General features: G+C 43.8%; 1 protein-coding gene across 6 annotated transcripts in view; it reads left to right on the forward strand.

Annotated features, from left to right (window-relative positions):
- Positions 1 to 15,038: 15,038 nt before the first annotated feature.
- Positions 15,039 to 22,898, forward strand: part of AP1S2 (adaptor related protein complex 1 subunit sigma 2) — a 32,399-nt gene continuing 24,539 nt past the window's right edge. For 3 of the 6 annotated variants that reach the window (XR_010376538.1, XM_064474977.1, XM_064475002.1), the window contains exons 1-2: positions 15,040 to 15,411; positions 16,565 to 16,743. Coding sequence is in view for 4 of the 6 variants with exons in the window: in XM_064474977.1 (XP_064331047.1) it covers positions 16,565 to 16,743 (179 nt within the window). In the remaining 2 variants the exon portion in view is untranslated. Of the gene's footprint in view, positions 15,412 to 16,564; positions 16,744 to 22,898 lie in introns of all 6 variants that reach the window. The other 3 variants (XR_010376539.1, XM_064474983.1, XM_064474988.1) reach the window with 3 other exon arrangements.

Here is a 22,898-nt window from a genome sequence, read left to right on the forward strand (position 1 = left end):
TTGAGTTCTGGTACCTGCACTACAGCAAGAACCAACTGAACTGGCCTCTCTCCTTCACTCTGGTTCCCACAGGCTGAATGATCAGACAAGAGCTGCAGTCTGTCTGCAGGTTACGTACAGGTGCAGCTTCAGCTTTAATGGCTTAAACTGCAGGTTTCCCCAGAGTTTCAATAATATGAGACCATTTCCTAGAAGATATGTGACATATGTAATATAAAATACATGCAGGCTTTTCAGATTCCAAAATGAGTGGATCTTCACAAAAGTCATGCGAACAGCACATAGATAGATTAAATAATAAACGCTACATGTACTTCCTTCACTTAGTATTCCTTCACGTTGGAATGGGATCATCTAGGATATTCACACAAGTCCCATAACTCCCTTTCTGGCCATTACACTTCTTTTGCCACGGAAGGTCAGCGTACGTGACGTGGCAAGTCCTGTCGTTAAAAGACGTTCCCTTTCATCATGCCTCCTCCCAAAACAGTCCTCCAGACTCTCTTTCTCCCTTTATCCCAAAACTCCTCACGTGGCTCCATACGGTACAATCTACTCTACAGTTGTGACCAGCACACAGAGAATACTATGTTCAGTGAGACCTCCCAGGGTCCAATGTAGTCATGATATCCAAGCCCTACCATGAATCAGAGTTAATTCAGATTTACCCGTCATGACAGGGAAAGGAAGGGAAAGGAAGCCATACAGTGCACAGTCAGTATAACCTTGGTAATGCTGCCTTTGTAGCTCCAGGTTTTATACTCGTATTACAAAATTACTGTCACAGATTATGGTGAAAATCTTGGAATTCACAGGTCAGAAGACTGTCTTTCCTACCTACCTATGGCTGCAACCTCCAACCGCCTGCCAACACATACTTGCTTAACGGGGCTTCTTTTTTTCGTCTAAAAAGTCATCCTCCACATGCATTTTCCCTTGCAGATGTTTTATCTAGACACTTACTTCTACAGAAAGCTTGTGTTTTTCCTTCCTTATGCATCTATTAATTTGTTGTATAAGGCTTGCAAAGGTTTTAATATTTGTTCTGTTTTCACATGGTCCATAAGCATGTTATTGTGACACAAAATAAATGTTTCAGTTCAGGATGTATATAGCCTAGGGACAGATCACAGACACAGATGCGCTTCAGAAATGTGCCAGAGACTGGTAACGTCCACTGTTTGGTGAGCAAGAAAATTTTCCGTTTACAGTAGATCCTTCCCACCTTGGCTGCAAAATGTATTTGAAAAATGTGATTTAGGAGAGGGCACAAATGCTATGGTTCAGGAACAAAGAACAAATTTAAGTCTTGAACATTCCTCTGGTTCCATGATGAGTGGATCTAATCAATTAGTACAATCAGTAACATCTCTTCAAAACACATTAAGGAATTCTTATCAAATGAGTATTGGTGGCATCATGGTACACAGGATACGCATGGTACCTCTGCAAGATCAGTTGGCCTATAATCTCTTTTCCTTATGGAACAGGGAAAGGTAGCATCACAGTGCCAATAAAAGAAGTAATACTCCAATGTTGTCATTTCTGTGTCATGTCCACCACATACCATTAAGGAAATACAATGACATCAAAAGACCACTTCAGCTGGAAATGAAGAGAACTTCCCTCTGTTTCATGCCCAGCTGCCCCTACTGTGACCTGATTTCTGTGTTCAGACTGCAGTGTTCAACCCAGGTACAGGCATTGCTCCAAAGTGGTGGCGAGGATGTCCTGTATGATGCTCAAGGGATGGGAGCAGTGGCAGCCAGCTCTGTGCAAACTTCTGCACTCACCCACGCAAAACCAGGCTGGGTCCAGCTGGACACCACTGGATACAGATGGAGAGATCAGACAATGAAGCCCAGCGCTCTCATAGCTGAAAGCGAGGAACGAAGACATTTAAATGAACCCCTGATTTAGCCAGTAAGCACCCAGACTGTATTTGCACGGTGCCCAGCACACTGGGCTTTGGAAGCTCTAGGGATCAGAAAATAATAACATTTGTTTTCTAGATAGGACTTAAACAGGCACTAGAGAACTATTTTAGCAAATAAATAAATACGCATTAATGTGCCGGGGATCTTCCTCGACTCAGAATGACCTAATAAAAATATCCAAATGTTTCAGTCAAGTCACGTTTTTATCTATGTGACTGAGAAGAGGATTATCATGTGGCCATATTATTTACATATTTTTCAGGCATGATTAAGAAAACATAGCGATTGGAAAAAGTATCCCAATTGGGACAGATAACATTGATGTGATACGTGGGCTGATTGGAGATTTAAAAGTGCTGTTTGTTATGCTACAGCCAGTTATGAAACAAATGATCTGGCTCCAACATAAACCGTTAAACTGAAAACATGCCAGAGGGAGACAGCTGTCAGTACATTAAAAAGTCATTTTCTCAGACAACAAAGACTTAAACCAATCATTTTATAAACATATTTCTTTGCCCAACCAGATTTCTGCAACTGTAATGGTTCGTCTGCTGCACGGAGAAATAAAGTAAGTTTTTGCTCATATGATTTGTCAGGAATTTCTACTCGGGAAGAACAGATGGTGCTAAAAAATTGAACAAGGGTAACAGCATTATCAGGCTTTCAACTACAAAATCCATTCTTTCTACGCACGCTTAAAATGGAAGCAATGCATACCACAAACCTTTGACCGCGGCCAATCCACAGTTTGCATTTAAATGACACTGTTCCCAGTGTCAAGGATCGCATTTTGGAATCATTTTCTCCAGATTTGTGACAAAGGCTTTGGATTATAAATTATAGACATGGCCAAACTTGCCAGTGGTGTAAACTGGTACCTCTCTATTAAACCAGTGGATGGAGGGATAGGATCCATAAGGATCCAAACAATCTACGCCTTTTTGGATGCCGACCCAGGTGACTGCCTGGACAGGTCTTAGGGAGGTTGGCCCTCCAGACAAAGCTCAGAGCACTGCATTTTCTCCAAAATAATTTTGTACTATTGTAGCATTGTCCAAACAACTATTCCTGGATCTCCCACTGACTTAACTCCTCTTCTGAAAGATCACCTGTGACCCTCAGCCACCTAAAGAAACCAGAGATCCCAAATTACTCTGTCCTCCTGCACCTGCATATTCAGGAGCCCAGAAAGTAAAGGCAGCACTCAGGTGTAAGAGCCCAAAAATCCCAGCCCTCTCACTTCAGAAAATAAAATACATTTCATCACCAAGGTAGTCCACCACCTGGCCTGCTGCAGGTTAGAGTCCCAGGAATCACAAGTACTGAGGAGACAAGAAATCTCAAGTTCACTAATTCAAGCTAGGGAATTTATGAGAAGGGAATGGGGTGGCTTTACAACCCTGTTAATGTCTGTGCTGGCATGGATAATTTTGAGCTGACAAGTTACTGCTGGATAAAATATATTCATTTACTTTGCCTCTCACTCTTGTTCAGTGAGCCAAGTCTTGACAGAGCTATTGTCTCTAGTTTTATGTGAAACTTATTTCACCTGTTACTTTTCTTAAAGGCACAGTTCCTGGTGTCGTTCTGTAGAAATTATTTTCCTTTACTTCTTGCTTGCTATTCTTCCCTGTTCTACTTCCCTTCTCCCCTTCTTCTTCCCCTCTTTCCCTCCTTTCCTTCCTTTCTTCTGTCCTTCCCTCCCCTCTTCCCTCCTTCCTGCACCTAAAATCTTTGCCGCTGGAGAGAAAAATGAAGAACGACCTGTATGGATGCTAAAGACCCAGAAGCCAAACAGCAAGGAAAAGGAAACCTCTGATGTATTTATTTCTAAATTGCATAATTTGGGGCCAGGCTTCTGTGGGCTTTGAAAACATGAAACTGATAATAAGGTCACCCACTAGGATTTAAAAGCAGGGCTGTCTCCACAGCGCAGTACTGAGAGTGGCAGGTGGCAGCCGTGCACAGATACAATCTGTTAAAGCAATAATAATGATTACTACTCAGCACTCCTCTCCAGAAGCAGCACCACTAATGAAAATGTGATCTGCTCTAACCTAAATATGTCATTATCAGCAACTTCTAAGACAAGTCTAGCGGCATCGGTTGCATACACTGCCGGCAAGGCCCACAGCTTCTGTTTCCCGAGAGATGGCGAGGCACTGACTCCACTCCGTAGCATGGGGAGAAAAGAGCAACCACATAAATCCTGTCTGGCAAATCTGCCTTTTCCTCAGAGATGGACCCCGCACGTCTGTCTCTGTCTGGCACCAGAGGCGCCTGCCCCGCACAGGTGGGAGGGCGGCTGTGCCTCTGCCCAGGAACCAGGAGCACCCTGAGCCCCAAAGCTCGCCTGAGCGCCAGCCAGGCATGGCTCCTTGGCACGCCGGCATCCTTCCCTGGCGTCCCTTCCCTGGCCAGGTGCTGCTCCCCCCAGCTCAGTGGGATGATTCAGCGCTCAGTGGAAGGTAAGCGTTGATGCTGCCAAAGTCTCCTCCAGTGTGGTGATGTCTAAACCAGAGAGTTATTCGGGGCTCTCAGCCAGTTTTCAGCCTGCACCCATCCATCATCGACTCCTCAGTCTGGTGATTTCAGTCTGGCGCTGCTTTAAGACCCAAAACTGACTTAGCACCCATCTGCTTCTAGGACTGGGCGGATCTGCGTCGAGGGTGCAGGCAAGCCTGAGTGCCAGTGGCCCTGCATCCCCGTCCCCCAGTCCTGTCACCCCTGGCTGTGCCAGGGCTGCTGCTGGTGGCAGACGGGCAGGTCCCAGCACACAAAGAGCCACTGGCTCCGTGCTCCACTACACACAAGTGGGTACAGAAACAATGAGGCGATGGGAGCATCAGTCACGCTGTGGCATGGACATGCTCCCACATGGGGCTAACGTTTAAGCTCAGAGTGCCTCACCTCTGAGGGAGGACGTCAGAGAAAGGTAGAGCGGGCATGCACCCTACAAGCATTGGATATAAACATGCACATCCTGGTCTTAAATAAAACTTGCTGTGCAACATGGCAAGTTACACAGAACAAATCTTTTAAAAGCACGCCACTGCTGATTAAGGAGATACTCACTGCTATAAAAGTTGTTTTGAGCTTTTATTATATATAAATGAACAACAGGAAAGGAAACCAATTTTTCTCAGCTTCTTAATCTTCTTAATGAAACCAATTACATCAGCATAAGCCACACCCATTTCCAGTTCAGACTCCACCTGGTTTTTATGATGTTGCATCGCCACCGTACACAGAATTTTCCCATCCAGTACCTCTTTCAGTTTGCAAGTGTACAGTCAGTACTCCTTTCTCACACACATGGACACGCGCACTTTGTGAGGTTTGCTGAAGGGAGGTGTCTGCTGCCAGGCAGGCTGCGAGGCCAAGGCAGACAGTGAAGCAGCGGCAGTGGTGGTGGTGCTCTCTTCCCTGGGCCACCTACAGCAATGTTCGCCTTAACAAGTCACTACCCTGTTCCTTACCACTTGCTCAAATGGGCAGGAAAGTCAGCTTCACTGTAAATATTTACAAAGCAAGCATTTGTTTCCATTTTTAGATCACTGTTTGCCCATTATATTGCCCATCCCTTTTATGGCGATATAATTGATGTTTTCTTCTATCTCCACTTTGGTATCACAAGTAGTTCTGTCCAGCCGCCTCTGAAGATGCAATCTTTCTTCTTGAATTTGTCAGTGAATTGGGTATCCAAGAGAAGGGAGCCCAGCTGAATTACACTGTTTCAGTGGGAGGTATACAAAAACTGTATATCCTGTATGACAACTTGAGATGCGGTATCTGTAGGTATGAGGCCTTCTTTTTGAGAACTTCAGCTGAGAACCCCCATTTTAATTTTTTTTTCTTTTGACGGTATTTTTTAACCAATAAGTATCACAGGCATCCATTTGACTAGCCACCTTCATTGGCCAGTCATCACCTCATATTAGCCAGCTTGTGTGTTGCATGAAAATAGACACGTAATATGGGAAAAAAGCAGACTAGTTTAGTTCGTCTGCTACATATGCTCTCTTACAAGAGCGGTGAGATAAATTACGCCTATCTAGCAGCTAAGGTAGCACCTGCACCTGTAGCTTCTACAAGTTTTAATAACCAAGGTACCCTCTGTGCTCAGGAGAGGATGAAATCTTTGGAAAATGATCTTTTGTGCACAGAACTATCACTCAAAGCAGACATCCATGATGGAGAAACCACTGATCTCCAGTTTTGGACAACCGTGCTGCTTCCCTGGTTTCGCACTTGCACCTCTTTCCTTTTTTGGCTACTTAGCTGTGTGATGAATTCTGGGTAACGCAAGAAAGAGTGGGCTAAAGAAGGTGAGCTGCTACATAAATTGTGCTGTTTGTTACAGCTTTTAAGTTGCTTAAACAGCCAAACTGATGAAATGTTGGTAACCATCTGCTACCAACATTTGTAAATAAATACAAACCAACCTAAATATTCCCTGGCTTGTAGCTCTGTTTCAGGCATGGGTCACTTGGTGGTTTTTTGTTTGTTTGTTTGTGTGTTTAAAGTTTATATGTAGTTTATGCACAGCCTTCATTTTTTCAGACTGTTTAGCTGCCTGGGGGTGACTTCACTATGCTGTTCTTTGGTACCCCTCAGTGCAAATTACTCATGACTGAACAGAGAGTAAGGATGCCTAATTCTGTTATTCAGTGGCAGAGCAAGCTGTAAAGCTGTAATTTCTTCATGGCAGACTGGGAAGAGAGATTAATTATAAGCTTTCTTTACATGAGTTCCTTTTGCAAATTTGAGCAAGTGGGACAAACCTGCTCTACTTACAGAAGGAAGAGATTTCATAGCATTTAGGAGCCCGCCCCAAAACTCAGCTGTGTTTGCCTGGAAAGAAGAGCCAGAATTTTGAAAGTTTGAATCTTTAGTTTTGGCCTTACATCCGGGTCAAGTGTATTATACACAGCAGCTGTGGAACATGGCTCATTTCAGTGCATCCTCTCCCATGCATGCTTCCTCTCTGACTTATGATGATACCGTACCTCTTTTGTTTACACAACAGTTGCTTACTGGGAAAAATAATATTATGAAAATTGTACTAGAAATCAGCTCTTGGGTACTTCTTCAAGCATCTACCACAATAAATGTTACTTGCTGACTGTTGCTATCATTTTGCACCATAGTGCCCCAGGGAAATAAAAGCTGCTCACTCTCAGATCTGATTTCCTTTCTGACAGCTTTGTCTCTGCAACAAACAGCATCTGTAGGTTAAGAGTGCTCAGAGGGAAACTCACATTTTGGAGAAAGCGTTGAAATAATTACAATGAAATGGAAGGACTTCTTGATAGCCAAATTTTCCTATATAAAGCATTATTTTCCAACAACAGGTCATTAAGTTTTACAACATGATTTTACAACTCCTCCAACACATGAAGTGCTGTGCACATTTTAGATGTCTTTTTTTCTTTTGTTGCTGCTCTGCATTGAGTTATTATCTCTACTGAACATGACTTCTAAACAGTTTGGTGGGCTGTAATATAGTAGAAACATCTCTCAATTAATTTTTTTTAAAAAGTTCAAGTATTCCCTTCCCACTAGAGAGCCAGATCAAATATGAGCATAGCTGTATTATCTTGCACAAACCAATGATCTCTTTTGCTTCCAGATGACTGCAATGCTTATGAAAGCTGCCAGGATGCATTAAAATCATTCATGAATTTGTAATAAGGGTCTTAGGTTCCACATGGCAAGGCTTTTGCATTGCCAAAGGATTCATCCTTGTTAATAGCACACTCCGCAGTTTTGAAACACTGGCCTTTCAAACTTGAGCAAATAATTCAATCTCCTTTTGGCTTTGCTTCAGTAATGACCCATTGGAATAGGGCAGAATCCTAAAGTCACAGAGTAAATGGGGTCTTTTTACTGGGACAGGCTTCTAACTGTATTTGATATGCTACTGTATAGATGTAAATAAAAAGTGAGGCTTGCACATGAGGAACAATGTAATCGGGGAAAAAGGAGGAGCTACTTGGCTCTCCTCCAGTGATTTGTAACAAACATTAAGACTGGCGTTAATGGAGTGTGAGCAAAAGAGTGTGTGCGCATGCGTGTGTTTGTGTGTATGAAAGTACCAGAAGTAGAACACGTATTAAAGTAACAAACTGACCTAAAGACAAGGTATCAAACAAGATGAACAACAAGACCAGAGCCATAACACACCCACAGGCAACATTCATGAATTTGTGAAGAATGAAATAAAATAGTGAGTCAAACTATCCTAAACACAATCCTATCCTAGAGAGTATAAAACAAGTCCAAAACCAGTTCATTTGCCAATCAAGAAACCCAAGGACACAACAAGGACTTAACAGACAGCATCCTTATCCTCTGTGTGATCACAGCCGTGATCTTGGCCAGACCATTTGATCCCACAAATATTGGTGCTTCTGAGTATGTGGGTGTGAAAGTGTACAGGGAGACAGTCAACTGTTCACAAAGATTTTGTTTATAAAATGACATTTTTTAAGATCTCATGGTAAGCTTTATCACACTCATTTCCTATGCTCTTTAGTTCTTCAAAATCCTTCGAAACCTAGAGATCCCAGGTACACACTCTTTCAAGTGATGCACACATCCCCCAGCAAAGAGGTTTGCTGCAATTGCTGTTTAGCAGCTTTAAGGTAGGACGAGGGTGGCACTGCAAAGATAGGCTTTACAGAGTAATGGCAACAGAGGGGGTCTAGACAGCTTGCATGGGAATCCACATGGATGAAATTTTCTCACATGCAGAGACAGCCAGCACAAAAATCTACACTTCATTTAAATTCTTCTTGAGCCTTTAAAATTACGGAGTAAGTGGTTTACAGGCCTTTGGCTGCCCCAGTTTCATCCTCTTTAAATACTTCAGCCAAAAAGAAAATGGCAATAAATGAAGGCCTTACAGAATGTGTCATTCCTTTATGGTGGCGGCAACAACTAGGCAGATCATGTAATATATTTTCTTTAAAACAACAGAGGAAGTTGTACTGAGTTTTACAGAAGGATTTGAAATGAAAGCTTAGTGTAATACTGTAGGATCAATGTGGAAGCTTGGGAGATTTAGGAGTCTGATTATAACACAGAACATTTTAGGTTACCATTTCAGATTCAGACCAGTTTCCAAGTTTCCAGGAAAAGTTTCTATCTGCTGAAAATTAGGACACACAATATGCAAATCTGTATCTTCTGTGCTGGTTACACAAAGCAATGTGCCAATCTGGGAAAGTCAGAAGTTAGAAGCTGGATTATCTCCTTGGTGCAGAAGGCAGTACCGTCTGAGCTATGCTAGATCAGGCTCCACATGGAGTCGGATCCAGAGGCCTTTTAGGATGATCAGTTGGGCACGTCTCATGGCAAGGACAGAAGAGGACATATATGCCTAAATCAGGACTTCAGTAGATTTAGGGCGATCAAACGGTGTTCCAGAAAACCTATGCACTGTCTTACTCTGAATGCATCTGACTTCACAGGCACCCTATCCAGAGTTGTGCTTTGGTTTATTTAAAAAAAATCCTCATCCTGGGCAAAACTGAGCAGCTCTGTAGAAGCCTGTCCAAGAAGTACTTCATCTGAAGGGAGGGATCCAGCAAGTACCTACTGCTTAACCTGCAGCATCAGCCACTTCACAAACCACAGCGGCAGCTACTGTTTTCTTAGGAGTACCAGAGGACGAGCAAGATATATGTGAGATGCTTTATTCAACAACTCCTTAAAGTACTGACACAGTCTCAGAAACCCCAGCCTTCTCTCCCTCCTTCCCTCTCTCCTCCTTCCTCCCAGCAACTACCTTGTGAGGCTGAAAAGCCAGGTTTCCCCACACACTTGCTTCAGAATCCATTCAATTCTTTGCTGCTCTGGCAGTTTGTAGCCATGGAGCAGAAAGGAGCACAAGGAGTCACGACAAGTTCTTCATAAATGTCTGCAGGGCAGTTCATTTCTTCGACTCTGGGGCTTCTAAGCCCCACTCCAATATAAACATTGAAAAATGAAAGATAAGAACACCACCTAAGTTAAAAAAAAAAAACCACACACACAAAAAAACCCAAAAAACCAGAAATATGCTGCTCACTAGCCCAACATACACAATGCTACCAGCTGGCTTGTGTGTGTCTTTTTCAAATGGCTGCTGTGCCTTGCACAGGCCCAGGCTAATGAACACGGCAAATAAGAGCAAGCCCTCACTGACTGGCAACTAGCACATTCCCTTACCTCATTTCTGTATATTCAGATACTTTCAAAAGCAAGTTTTTATTTCCAAAACAAATGGCATGAGTAAGCCATGGTTTACGTTCTGTAATTCCCATAACCCGGCTGGAAGACCACATTTCAGCTGCGAACTACTCCTTCAGCTTTGGAAATTCAGCTTCAAGGACAAACATCCATGATGCTCATTTTGTAGCTGTGCCTACCACACATGCAGCCTGACACCCATGTTCCTGAGGGAACTAACTCACGCAACCGTTAGAAACCAATCATATTTAAAAGAATGTCAATGTCCAGGAGTCTCTCACGGGCAAACCTATAACACCTGTACAGAAAAGACAGACGGGTGAGGACTCCAGGCATGATCTGATGATTTACTAGCATCTAGCAATCAGGCTCCTAGATTGCACTAAATAGTATTTCATCAAGAGAGAGCTCCACATAAAAAAAAAGAGCACAGCAATGAAAACTGTCATTTGTGGTCTCATGTATACTTACTTTGGCTCCACTGAGATTAAGTGTTCGGCATGAATCATAGCAGTACACTGATAGTTTGGCCAACGCTCAGACAGTGCATCAGGGAAGAGAATTGCATATAATAACGCAACATCCTGTTTGGAGGCTCAAGAGGCAAAAATCTAGCAGTAATCACTTCCAAGGCTAGTAACTCAGTTCTTATTGCCTTCATAATGACTCCACAGTTATTCAGTCAATGAAAATGGAGTCTGATATTGAGCATGAAGAAGATAGATTAACAATAAAATGAGCCTCACTCACACATTCACCGCTTACTTTAGTGGAGACCTGTAAAGATACAGTATGCACTTTTGAAGCATTTTGCCTTCCTCTTTAAGGTGCTGAGATGGTGAAAAGGGAGGCTGGAGCAAAGACTTTCTTTCCTAAATACTGGGTTGCTTTACTTAAGGAAGAAGAAAAAAAGCTGTTAAAATTTAACAGACAAGTTTTCCATTGCAATAAATAGCTCATGTTATAAAGGTCTTTTGCTTTATCCATCATTTTGGCCAACAATGAAAACACAACAACACTCTTTTAGGGGCTACAGATCTGACACTAATACCATGCATGAAGTGCCAAATGCCAGGATGTTGGTCTTATTAATTTTGGTGTAAGACCTAATATTCCAGATAAACCGACCATATTCTAACTAATTAGAAAAACAAACAAACAAAAAACCCCCAAGCAACCAATCAATCAAACAAAAAACTTCAAGAATTGACATAAACCATACCAGGCAAACCCAAGCAAATTTAATCTTACATGATGTACGCTTCCTTCCTCCCACTCTGCCTCTCTCTCCCAGCTCCAGGAAGTTCTCTTCTGTGTTTCAAGTCATGTCGGAAATGACCTAGAGAGCAAACTCTTGGTCAGGGACCCCAAATGTCTTATGGTCAATGGATACATCCCCTGAAGACTTGCCTTACATGTAAAATGGAATACCAAGGATTTTACAACTACGGCAGTTGAAAATCCACCCATAACAAACAAGGGGGGTTACCTTCATGGCTCAGAAACCAAAATACTGAGGTCATTCTTTAAAATCCATCTTGTTAAAGCTGGTTATAGGACAATAAACAAAGGCTAATGAACAGAAGACTCACTGTGTCACATCTAAAATTAGACTGCATGACATTTGCATTATCATGGGTTTGTGGACTACTCAAAGGCTATTGTATTTTTGTTATAAGCATTGTATGTATCTTTATCAATTTGATAATTACAGCTAGCTCAGTATATTGCTAGTTCAATGAGTAAGTGACAGGATAATTTCCTACAGGAACAAACGATGGAGTTGTTATAAAGAGGTGTAATTAGTAGAAATTGCAACACAGAAGAAAATTGCAAATGACAAGTCTTCTAAGTTCCTGAAAGAAGCAGCACAAACAGAAAGTCCGACACTACCTCTGTTTGTCACTGCCCTCCCGACAGAGGTACTCAGCCCTGAAACCGCCTTACTCAGTTATTGTGTCCCCTCACCTGTACAGCCAAAAGCAGCCTCACTGGCAATGCCCTGTGTGAGCCGCAGCAAAGTGCCCACACAGGAAAAGCGTTGGGAACATGGAGCTGGGAATGGGAGGAGGGGGTGGGTGAAGGCGGGATTTAGATATCTGAAACTGCCATGGAATCGCACCTTGAACTGCTTAAAATAAGCAGGGTCATTCTGAGAGAAATGAGTTAAGGAATGATTACATGAGTGGCAGTCTCGGAAGGCTTGAGAAAATTACATCCTCTGGCTGGAATGGTGATGAGGAGGCAGGACAGGCTGAGGAAGACAGAGAACTTCAGCTGAGCTAGACCTGGCTAGACACAGCTACCCCCACGCCTGCCATATCACTGGTCTCATATGCCTTATCATACCACCTGAAACTGCACATGGAGTGATTCTGATCAGGAGGAGATTTAATTAAGGGGCTCCAGGTTAAAGTCTGAAGAAATCCAGCCAAGTAACAGAGAGGAGGGGAAAAAAACAGTGGAGCAATTGCCCTTCTATCACTGGATGAAACCATCCACTGAAACTGAGCAGGAAGTCTGACAAAAAGTTAAAACAAAGATACAGGATCCAAAAAAAAGAATTGGTGGAGCTTTGAAACTTTGTCTTTATGCCACCAAAATACATGCATTTCTTCAACCATCGGGTAGTTAGTCTGATTTCAATCAACTAAGCGTCTGTAGAATGTGTGGTTTGATCCATATGCAGAAATATTTCACTGAGCTGGGAAGTGACAAATCATAATACAGGTCTGGTGCGACTCCTTCAGAAATTAGTTTCTGAGCTCCCGTTACCATTATGATGCTAATATACTGGAAGTAGCTCAGAGGAAGAGAAACAAAAATAGGTTGCTGGCTTAAACAACGGTTTAGAAGACCTAGAAGCACCTGAAGCATGCCTGCACTTGTAACGGAGAACTCGTGGGATACATGATGCTAAATTCAATCCCAGCGAAGTGCAGATTAGGAAAGAGATCATTTACGAAAGCTTTCTGAACAACAGGGTATTTTAGACCACGGGATAGCCTTACAAGAAACAAGGGCAGCTGCAGTGTGTGGCAACTAACAAAGACTCTACAAGATAGCAGATCCATACGCATCTGTTCTGTGCTTGATGAAAGACAAGCTCAAATGAGAACAGGACAGCTGCTAAGCGAACATTGAACATGACAGGAACAAGCCCCTACAACCATAGTGCTCACTTTCTATGGGACCTCCAATATATTAATTGCCTTAGCCGTTTGGTTTCGTGTGCGCCTCTTCTTCCTCATGTTTTTTCTCTCACAATTATAACCTCTACTATAAAATGAGAAATATATTTGCAGTTTTCCTCAAGTAGAATTTATTATAGCATTCCTTGAAATACCAGAAAATTGGCTTTCCTTTCAGACCATCCACATTTTTACACAAAAGCATTTCCTGCACTGGTTTCTGCTGCCACAGCACTTTTATAGCCAGAAGAATAAGCTTTTTTTTTTAAAGTGTCAATAATAAAAAGTAATAAAAGCATGACACATCCTGAAGCGCTAGGAGCTACTCCTAACAGAGAGCTACAGAGGGGACAACAATCTTTTCCCCTAGTCCTGTCAATCACTGTGTTACACCGCTGAAGGATCAGCTGGTTAATCTTTTCTGATTATTGCCACCTTTAATGTTGGTGGGGGGATGAGCACCAATGATGTAGAGAGCTCCAGGTCCTTAAAAGATTTTTTTACAAGTTGCTCCAACTTTGCCTTGAAGAGACATGTCTCTAAATTACTTTCAACTAAAATTTTACCATGTATTTTCAGCCTACCTCCATTAGAAATTAAAAAGAAAACCCAACAAACTCACAAAAAAAACCCAACCCAACCCAACCAACCAAAACCTCAGATCAATCTGTTTCGGCACGGAAAAGCTCCTTAGCTACACATGAATATTAAAAAAAAAAACAACAAACAACGCAGTTATGAAACACAACATCGCTAAATAAATGACAGCGGCTCATCCCGCGGATCTCGTTACCACTCGGAATCAAGGTGACTTTGGGGAAAAACTTTCCGGGGAAGCGCCGTGCCGCCCGGCCCGGATCCGCCCCCGCCTCCTCACGGAGGGGCCAGGAGCCGCCTCACGGGGAGGGAGGGAAGTCAGAGCCTCATCACGGGGAGAGGAGCCTCCTGACGGAGGCGAGCGCCTCCCTCCCAACGGCTCCCGGCCCCGCGCCCGCCTCTGCCTCCAGCCACCCCCCCCCCCCCCGCGCCCTCCCCCGCGGGGAGCGCACGTGCTAGAAGGAAACACGGCACGGCGCAGGCGCCGCCCAGCCCCCTCCCCCCCCGCCACGCCGCAGGAGGAGTCTCAATCTCCGGGCGCCCTGATTGATTGATGTCATTTCCCCAACCCCCTGCTTCGCCGAACCATTGGCTGTTTGCAGACCGCTATCTGCATTGCACATCCTGGTTGGCTGTTGCCGCGCCAGCTGTTGTCCTATCCTGACTCGGGCCACGCGGACTAGGTTCTTTAACCCCGCCTCCTGCCCCAGCCCCTCCCACCGCCACCGCCAGCTCCTCCCTCGCCGTCTTTTCCACCCTCTCATTGCTCAATACCGCGCTTCGCTCCTCCCGCCCACCGCCGCGCTGAGCTCCCCGATTGGGTGGCGGCGAGCTCCCTCAGGGCCCCCCCCGTCCTCGCCGCCCTACGCATGCGCACACCCGCGCCACCCGCCCGCCGGCAAGCTAATAAAGTTTTGCTCGGAGGGTGAAGGGGGAGGGAGAAGGGAACGTCAGTGTCCCCGGGCCCCGCCCCCTTCTTTCCCCGCCCCCAGCCCGGCCGCGGCGTCCGCGAGCCCGGCCCGGCCCCGCCCCGCCCCGCCCCGCCCGAGCGCGGGGGGGTGTGGGGTGTGTGTTTGAGGGGGGGGGGGGGTGTGGCCGTTGAGAGGCGCGCGCGCGCCCTCGCGCCGGGCTCGAGCCGGCGGCATCTCCCCTCCCCTCAGTCCCGCTCGGCAGCCGCGGTGGCAGCAGTAGCCGCTGCCCGGGTAGCGGTGCCGGTGCCTCCTCCTCATCCTCCTCGCTCTTCCTCCACCCCTCCCGGGGCACGGTGAGCACAGCCGCGTGGGGACGGGCTCGCTGCCCTCGCCGCGCCGGGACGCGGAGCCCGCCGTTGGGTGCGACGGGACTGCGGGACCCCCCCCTGCCCTCAGCCCGCCCCGGCGAGCGGCCGAGGCAGGGGCCGGCTGGCCGCTCTCTCTCTTCCCCCCCCTCCACGGTACAGACACGCCGAGGCAAGTGGGGCGCCCAGCCCTGGCGGCAGCGCTCCCCCCCGCTCCGCGCCCCGGCTGGGACGGGCGGCGGCGGCCCCTCGGCTGGCGGTGGGGAGCGGGCGCCGGTCTCCCCACCGGGCGGGGCGGGGCGGGGTGGGGCGGGTCCGCGCCGCCGGCGGCGCCGCTCGGGTGGCCCGGCACCGCTCCCGCGTGTGGGGGCGGCGGGGAGCCGGGCCGGGTGCTGGGGCGGCGGTGCCGGCCCCAGGGAGGGCGGGAGGGACGGAGGGAGAGAGGGCCGTCCGCGCCGGGGGAGCGCCCCGGCAGCGCCGGGCTGCGGGGCCGCGCCGCCTCTTGTCTGTGCTGGCGCTGGTCGGAGTTGTCACCCGGGACTAGGCTGGGCTTCCTCATCGTATTTCACGTCTTGTCGTATTGCCGGGGAAACTTTCTCAGCCCAACGCAACTTTGAGCGAAAAGGGGGTGGGGGGGGGTGGGGAAGGGAGCTATTACCTTTAATGTTACAGCTGCTGGAAAACACAGCAGACAAGTTCCTCTTAAAATATAATTGCAACATCACTCCTTTAGAGGAAGCGAGACCTGGAACATAGGACCGCAGGGAAAGCACTTAATCTCTACTCCTTTTGTGAGATGGGAGAAAAGACTAGGCTTTTCTATGCCGTAGGACTCTCCATTGGGAGATATAATGCCTTTTAAAGTATTCTGAGGCTTTTCGGAAAGATTTTAAGTGCAAATTGCTCCTGCCGTAAGGCTCTAATCCGGTGATTTGAAAATGAGTTTGGGTATCAGAGGAGCCGTCTGTGCTGGTTTTTTGTCGTTTTCTGTAGTAAATGCAAACGCAACCATACCAGTGCTGGACATGGTTTGTCTGAAATTTGGCTGTATTCATTCGCTGCCTGGCGGTTCTGACACACGTTTCTGAGACCTGTGTATCCTTTCTGCTGTCTTTGCTTTGACCGACCTTGTTCAGCGGAATCCTTTGTATTATTGGTACTTCCAAATATTGTGCAACATCTGCAACCACTATAGAAATACATAATGTAGTTAGGGTTTTGGATGGCTATCTTGCTTCCTGTTTGGTTTTCCTCGCAGAAATCTTTTTAGAACTAAGAGCCTGAGATTAATCCTTTTTTTTTTTCCCCTCCTTCTAATTCAACAGATGCAGTTTATGTTGCTTTTTAGTCGCCAGGGGAAACTGAGACTCCAGAAGTGGTATGTCCCATTATCTGACAAAGAAAAGAAGAAAATCACAAGGGAACTTGTTCAAACAGTGTTAGCCCGCAAACCGAAAATGTGCAGCTTCCTGGAATGGAGAGACCTGAAGATTGTCTACAAAAGGTTGTTCTGTCTCACTAACCTTGTAATTGCCATATATCACAAACAGTTTAATAAGTAGCAAGAAAATAATGAAGGTTGATTTTTTTTTCTTTTTTGTTGTTGTTTTTTTTCTTCCCTTTGCTGGTTATGGAAAAGACTGACTTTTCCCTTGCATCTAATTTGATAACCAAGTAGGAAGCATTCATGTGTGGAAAATCACTCATGCGTTTAGAAATGTGCTGAAGAAAAGAAATGAGGTTTCCTACTTTCATAAGGAGTGGTGGTTCTTAATTCTCTGTTTAGAATGACAGAGTATGTAAATGCATACAGATACAAAGCATGTAAGACTTACTAGGTGATAAAGAAAACCTAAATTTTATAAATATTTACCTCGGACAGTGACTACATAAATTACCTGAAAATGTAACTTGCTTTTAAAGGCTCATAGAAATAAGGAAGCAAATTTTTTTCAGAATACTTAGTTTGGGGTTTTTTTGGTTTTTTTAATTTTAATTATTTTTTTGCTATGAATACAAAAAGGCATTTCTCCTAAATGAAGACATCACGGCTAGATTTCTTTTGGTGGAAGTACTGTATCATTTTCTTTAGAATAGTTTAATTTCTCAGTTGTTCTGTACTTTTCTAGGTGTATTTGGCAAGCTTTTCTTAGCTTTGTGCTGATCTTTGGAATGTATTACAACACAGAGGTGTGAAAATAATTTTCTCCACAAATAACAGTAATCCTCATCCCCCTTTGGTAGGCTGCATCTCTTCCGGCTAAAGCTTGTGCTACGAAGCCTTGACTTATCTCCCTTCAGAAGATTTATGCATTCTTATTTTCTCTTTGAGATGATAAATTATTTGTACCCTGCAATAAATATTATTCTATTCTCTCTGTAGGGAGGGCAGAGAGAACTGGAGCTGAAATGAAGAGTTTGTACCTCTTTTCCAATGTGGCAAATGGGTAGAACAAGAAAGGTTTAGACGTTTTGAGTCCTGGTTTCATATATACATTGGTAACATTCATGTGCATGACGTTACGTGCACCAGTCTATCTAATGTGTGTAGTTCTTCAGCACGAGGAGGAACTGTGCCTAAGTCTGTGCTTAAAGAAACCGTATGGAGTTTTTTATTCTCTTGCCTCTTGATTTCCCAACAAAACTTGTACGTACCTGTAGACAAGCTTGCTCAGATGCTTTGTGTGTACCCTTCAGCAACAATGACTGCAAGTGCTCTTCCAGCTGGGCTTTTATGGGACTAGATCAGAAAAACTAGGCATAAGAAGGCTAGTCTGTCCCCTTCCTTGCCCAGTCTTGAACAGCAGTAGCTGTTCTGGTGGTGAGTTGATTCCACAGCGCTGCTTTCCCTTCCTGTCTGTTTATTGCTGGTAACTAGTACTTGCCATATCCTTTTGTGCCTAGGGAGCTGGTGGAAATTTGGGTATGACTGTTTAAGTTGCTGAAAGTTGTGGTGTTTGCACATTTCAGTAGTGTGCTGTGGGTTGCGTGGTCAAGGAGAACGAAGAAATTTGCTGGGAGGTGTATCTAGACCATTTTGGGCTGGATGTAGACTGCAGTCATCTGCTAGACTGCTGGTGTGCACAGCTGACTGCAGTAGCTTATTTCACTGTCTGCAAACCAGTCTGGCACAGTTGGCCTATGAAATCTTGCTCATGATTAGCTTGTATCAAGCTAATGAACATCTCAAATCTTGTTTTATTCTTGCTTTTTTGGCAAGTTTCATTAGGCTAAAACATCACCAGAAAGGACTGGGTATAAGAGGTGATAGTTTAAATTCCTGTATCTGATAAAGTTTACAGCTTTTAGGTTTGTGGGACAGATTTTTTCCAATCATCATACTGTAATTAAGGTTGATGAGTACCAACTAGTATGATTCCTGTGAAGGAGATAATCCCAAGAAGACAACCATAGTAGTCAAAGCCTAACACTTTCTGAAAGGTGGGTGGCTAAAAGAGAGACAGACCTACAGGAACTGTGTGTGGTTTGTGAGGTTGCAAAAGGTCTTCCGAGTTGCTCACAGGCAAAAGACTCTTGAACATCTCTACTAAGATCTGCTCTTGTCTGATCTATTACTGGGAAGTATCTGAACTTCCTGGTGCAAATGTTTTTTTAATATAAGCTGTAAAAGATTGTGCATAGTGTTATTGCACAAGTTGCATGTGCATATTGCTATTATGAGTCTTAAATTGTGGAAATTGATGTACTCTTCTTGTTTTTAGAGTGTATTTACTGTCAACATGTAAGAGAGAATTGACCTAGATATTGCGACTCAAAGAATGGTTGGTGTTATTAGAAGTATACTCAAGGGTCTCACTGATGTACATTTTCGCAAGAACAGAATGAACTCAAATGCAAAATTGGCAAGCCAGTAGCTTTTGCTACCTTCTGATACTTAAAATTTATGAAGAAAGCTGGACTGTTTTGATTCCCTCCTTAGCTCTGTAGCATTTCGTCCTTACAGGATGCTTTCTTAGTGAAACTTCAAGAAAATAGAACTAAGTGTTCTAAAATTAATCTGAATATGTGTGACTAACTTCTGTTTTCCTTGGTTTCATACATGTAGCATTGATAATGATTGCAAAACAGGGTCAGTTGTTGGCTTCTTAATTTGTCTTTAGCGCTACAAAACACAGATGGAAAGGTGTGCTGCTGTTCATTAATTGGGATGTATGTATTCTGTAGCTGGTTTGGAAGAGTTTTTCAAGATGGTAGGCACCAGAAGTTTGAAAAAGGATGTGAGCTTCTAACTTCAAGAGTCAGAGATTGGAAATGACTTGCTGGAGAAAAGGAAAAAAAAAAAGAAATTCAAATATGGAAAGACAGCAACAATTGTTCTTTATGAAAATAGGGAGTCATCTGCAGACAGCTGATTAGGAACTTAGCAAACAGTGTTAATGATGTCTCTTTGTGTTTTGTCATTTTAAAAACTAACTGTAGTGATATTGGAACTTACGAGGTACAATTTCATGCAGCTTTTGCTTTGTGGCAGGGAAATGTGTTAAATGTTAGAATTTCTAATTTTACTAAAAAAGGAAGTTGTGTGATTTTTTTTCTTTGAAGCTCTCAGCTGTTCACTATTTTAGCTTCTGACAGTAAGAGTTACTTTCATTGTGTAGTATATTGCAGTCAAAATCAGAAATTGAAGAATAACTGATTTTTATGTAAATTCTACTTTGTTAGCATTTGGTTAACTGAGATCATGGGACTTGATTATTGTTGATTGGTAATTTGATTAAGGATTGTGGCTTTGCTTTTATATGTCAGTTTGGAACTGTATTTGCAGTATAAAGTTCTAGAACTGTCATAGCTTGGGCTCCCTTAATGCTATGGCAATCATCTTTTACTTTAACATAAAATAACCATAATCATAGGTTATGTTAAAGACTTAGGGAAAAATAAGGTTTAACACTTTCTTTTTACCCTCCCCCCACTGAAAGGAACAAGGAGCAAGCTCGTTCTGCAAATAGTGTGCGTCTTAGCTCAAAGTGTTGTGAACCTAAGGTGCAGCCATGTGGCTAATGGTATGTGCCCAGCAGCTGACATGTTCCCTGTCTTTCTTTATGTACATCTTGGCTGTCAGTTGTATCTGTGAAAAATGTTAGAGTGACCTATTCAACACCACAATAAAACTGGACACAATGATTACAGTGGATTAGGTACTTGGGCTTGATTATTTTAACTTGATCGGGTCCTCTTTGTACAGGATTCTAGTTCATGTGGAACAAGGACCTCAGCATCAAGAAGCAGCAGCTTTCTGTTAGAGGATTACCAGTACCAAGCTTTTTTCCATTTCTGAAACTACTGGGGGTTATGGCCTTGCTGAAATGAGAAACTTTAAAATAAATGCTTAGCTTTGGCATTATTGTTGATTTTAATATCCTTGACTGAATAGTGACTGATCTGGCTGTCCTGGAGTCTCAGAACTGTTTTATTTAAGAAATCTGTACGTTTTTTTGAGGAGAAGAAAATCTTTTGCCAAGCACGCTTCTCAGTGGTCCCAGTTTTCACTGGGTCAGCTATCACCAAAGCATGGATTCTTGGGCTCCCTTAAGCACCTGCCTGTCTCTTAAAGGCAGCTTGGTTGTCATTTGCAGTTCAGCTCTGCTCCTGCCGAACTCTGTAAGCTTTACATTTCTGCAGCTAGGATCTACGTGCAAAGTGACTTAGATGCTGACAGACTTACGGCTTGCTTGCAACTTTACCTGGTGACAAACTTCCAGGGATGACTTGAAGCCGGTGTTCTCTCATCTAGTAGGAGAAAACTACTGAGCTGGTAGGATTTGCAAGTTACGTTCTGCCCATGGTGACCTGATCTCCCATCAGAGTGACTGAACCTGGCTAGGAGCAGAGTAGTAGCAGAGAACTCTGCTGAAGCATTGCCTGCCCGTTGTGAGGCTTCCCACTACTGAACCGTTGCGATTGTTGAGGGGGAGGTTAATGAATTTCTTTCCTATCACAAAAAAAACCCCTAAGGTCATTTATCTGAAGGCAGGAATTTGCATAAGTATTTATACCTCCTGTGTTTCCTTTTTGTTCTTTTATTCCATATTACATTTTGAGGTGATTTTTCCAAATGCTTTTTGATCTCTCTGGTTTTGTTTTTGTTTTCTGACAAGTGGAGGATGTTTATCGTAAAATGTTTCCCTAAACGAGTGTAAGCAGCTGAGTTATCTGAAGATTCTGCTAATAACACCTACTGAGAATTCCACCCCCCGCCCGCCCCCCCCCCCCCCCCCCCCCCCAAATTGTAATAGGAGTAAAAAGGGCAGAACGTTTCTTCCAGACTGCGCTACATTTGCTTTTGTGTGATGTGGCAGTACTTTACAATCAGGATTTGCCTTTTCATTGGGTGCATGTGAAAGACAGGTTTCTTTCAGGCTCATTAGGAAGAAACAATGCTCCTGCAGAGCAGAAATCTTTTTCAGTGGGCAATACAGTAATCTACATTTCTTTGTATGGACATTCTCCATGTAAACTTCTACACATGGAAAAACCTCTAGTTTATCTGCTGTAGACTATGTGTGGACACTTCTTTTTTCTGAAGCTCTGGCCTGCAGGGAAAAAGAAATACAGTAAACTATTGTCTTTGAGAATTTGAGTCTGAAGAAAGGTATACCTTTTGGAGTACACTTGTGCCCTTTGCAATGATGGCTTACCTGTTTATACTGTTCCACTATTTGCCATGTAGGCTTACTGGATCTGCATTTGTTTTCTTTTGAGTAGTGATCCACTAGTCACGGTTGCTACTTAAAAAATACTTTGCAAAATACTCTTTTTATATTATGATAGGTACCCAGGCCTCAATTTTGTGTTTAGATGCCCACTGAGCAAGTTTTGTTTCTTGGTGTTCTTTCTCCAAAACTGCAGTTGGCAGAGCTTGAATATGTAGTCTACTTGCTAGCTGCCAAATAAAGGGTTTCAAAAGTATGTTATGCTCTCTTTTCACTGAGGAGACTGAGAGCAGACCACTTTCTGGGAAACTATTTTATGTTATGTAGTCTCCTCCTCTCTCTTTCCCTTCCCACACCCCTCTTTTTTGCGGGTATTTACATAAAATAGTTGTGCATCAAAAGAGACCTTTAAGTAATAGGGAAGCACAAAAGGACTGTGTGGATAAATTTAAAATACCTGAGTCAAATTTGATTTGATAAGATCTGCTGGTACGTGATTCAGTGATTCATTGATTCACTTGTGTTTAAGTACTGTAAGAGAAGTTTAACTACACTTTCATTATAATTGGTGCTGCTCATCTGAATATGAAGAAAGCTTTGTTTAGATGGTTTTGGCCTGGGTGCTGGTAGTTAGCGTAAATGTCAACTAATTTGCCAAAGCTCTTTTTTTCTACCCTGAAATATGGTAACATGGAGTTTGACTTATAGATTCCTCAGTAGGTTTGAGAACGTTTTTTTCCTTATAGTATCACTTTCTAATACTTTTTTAAAAAAAGCTTTCTCTAAAAGATGTCTTGTACAGATTGAACCTTGCAGGCTGCCATAACGACTGTAAATGTCCTTGAAGAATGTGGGGCACAAACATGTAAAATCAAAGGAACCATGCTCAGATAGGACTTCTGATGAGCTGACAAGTCACCATGGTGAAGAGATGAAAGAGCAAGGGAATTAAAGTGTTAAGTACTTCAATGGAGGTGTCTTCCTC

This window comes from Phalacrocorax carbo, chromosome 1, assembly GCF_963921805.1.
Source record: "Phalacrocorax carbo chromosome 1, bPhaCar2.1, whole genome shotgun sequence".
NCBI classification, from domain to species: Eukaryota; Metazoa; Chordata; class Aves; order Suliformes; family Phalacrocoracidae; genus Phalacrocorax; species Phalacrocorax carbo.